Source organism: Pecten maximus, chromosome 3 (assembly GCF_902652985.1).
Source record: "Pecten maximus chromosome 3, xPecMax1.1, whole genome shotgun sequence".
NCBI classification, from domain to species: Eukaryota; Metazoa; Mollusca; class Bivalvia; order Pectinida; family Pectinidae; genus Pecten; species Pecten maximus.
This window is the reverse complement of record NC_047017.1, coordinates 1,142,802-1,143,984: the sequence shown is the minus strand read 5'-3', so window position 1 is coordinate 1,143,984 and position 1,183 is coordinate 1,142,802. Positions and strand designations below refer to the sequence as shown.

At 62.5% G+C, this 1,183-nt stretch overlaps 1 protein-coding gene across 1 annotated transcript; it reads right to left on the bottom strand.

Annotated features, from left to right (window-relative positions):
• Positions 1-425: 425 nt before the first annotated feature.
• LOC117324557 (uncharacterized PE-PGRS family protein PE_PGRS20-like) lies at positions 426-956 on the bottom strand. The gene has a single exon (XM_033880474.1). It carries the CDS (start codon positions 954-956, stop codon positions 426-428), a length of 531 nt encoding a protein of 176 aa, XP_033736365.1.
• Positions 957-1,183: the final 227 nt, after the last annotated feature.

Below are 1,183 nucleotides of genomic sequence, written 5' to 3'. Positions count from 1 at the left end.
AACACGAGGGGAAATGTATCGACGTCATAAAAACGACGCCATGTAATGATATTAGCACCTCGCTATTTAAGCGTCCAACTGATAGAGATCAGACACTAATTGGTTTACAGCCTTGTTGGAGAGGAAGACCATGCCAAAGAGAAAGTGGATTTTCAATCAGACCGATATCAAGCTATGTACGTGCAGCATATTTCAACCTTGTCGGTGTTTGATAACATAGTCTTCGGTATTTGAATACTTGAGCCTCCATCTCCATCCTTCCCCCTCCTCGTCATTTCCTACCGTCCCCTCCTCGCCATCTCAACCCGTCCCCTTCCCCTCCGCCCCATCTCTACCCGTCCCCTCCTCCCCATCTACACCCTTCCCCTCCTCCCCATCTCTACCCGTCCCCTCCTCCCCATCTACACCCTTCCCCTCCTCCCCATCTACACCCGTCCCCTCCTCATCATCTCCACCACTCCCCTCCTCCCCATCTCCACTCGTCCCGTCCCCTCCTCCCCATCCCCACCCGTCCCCTCCTCCCCATCCCCTCCCGTCCCCTCCTCACCATCTCCACCCGTCCCCTCCTCCCCATCTCCACCCGTCCCCTCCTCACAATCCCCACCCGTCCCCTCCTCCCCATCTCCACCTGTCCCCTCCTCCCCATCCCCTCCCGTCCCCTCCTCACCATCTCCACCCGTCCCCTCCTCCCCATCTCCACCCGTCCCCTCCTCCCCATCTCCACCCGTCCCCTCCTCCCCATCCCCACCCGTCCCCTCCTCCCCATCTCCACCTGTCCCCTCCTCATCATCTCCACCCGTCCCCTCCTCCCCATCTCCACCCGTCCCCTCTTCACCATCTCCACCCGTCCCCTCCTCCCCATCTCCACCCGTCCCCTCCTCCCCATCTCCACCCGTCCCCTCTTCACCATCCACCCGTCCCCTCTTCACCATCTCCACCCGTCCCCTCTTCACCATCTCCACCCGTCCCCTCCTCACCATCTCCACCCGTCCCCTCCTCACCATCTCCACCCGTCCCCTCCTCCCCATCTCCACCCGTCCCCTCCTCCCCATCTCCACCCGTCCCCTCCTCCCCATCCCCACCCGTCCCCTCCTCCCCATCTCCACCCGTCCCCTCCTCCCCATCCCCACCCGTCCCCTCCTCACCATCCCCACCCGCCCCCTCCTCACAATCCCCACCCGCC

Bases quoted from the DNA above. Each gene is read 5' to 3' on its own strand.
- LOC117324557 (XM_033880474.1), bottom strand. From the start codon at position 956: ATGGTGAAGAGGGGACGGGTGGAGATGGTGAAGAGGGGACGGGTGGAT.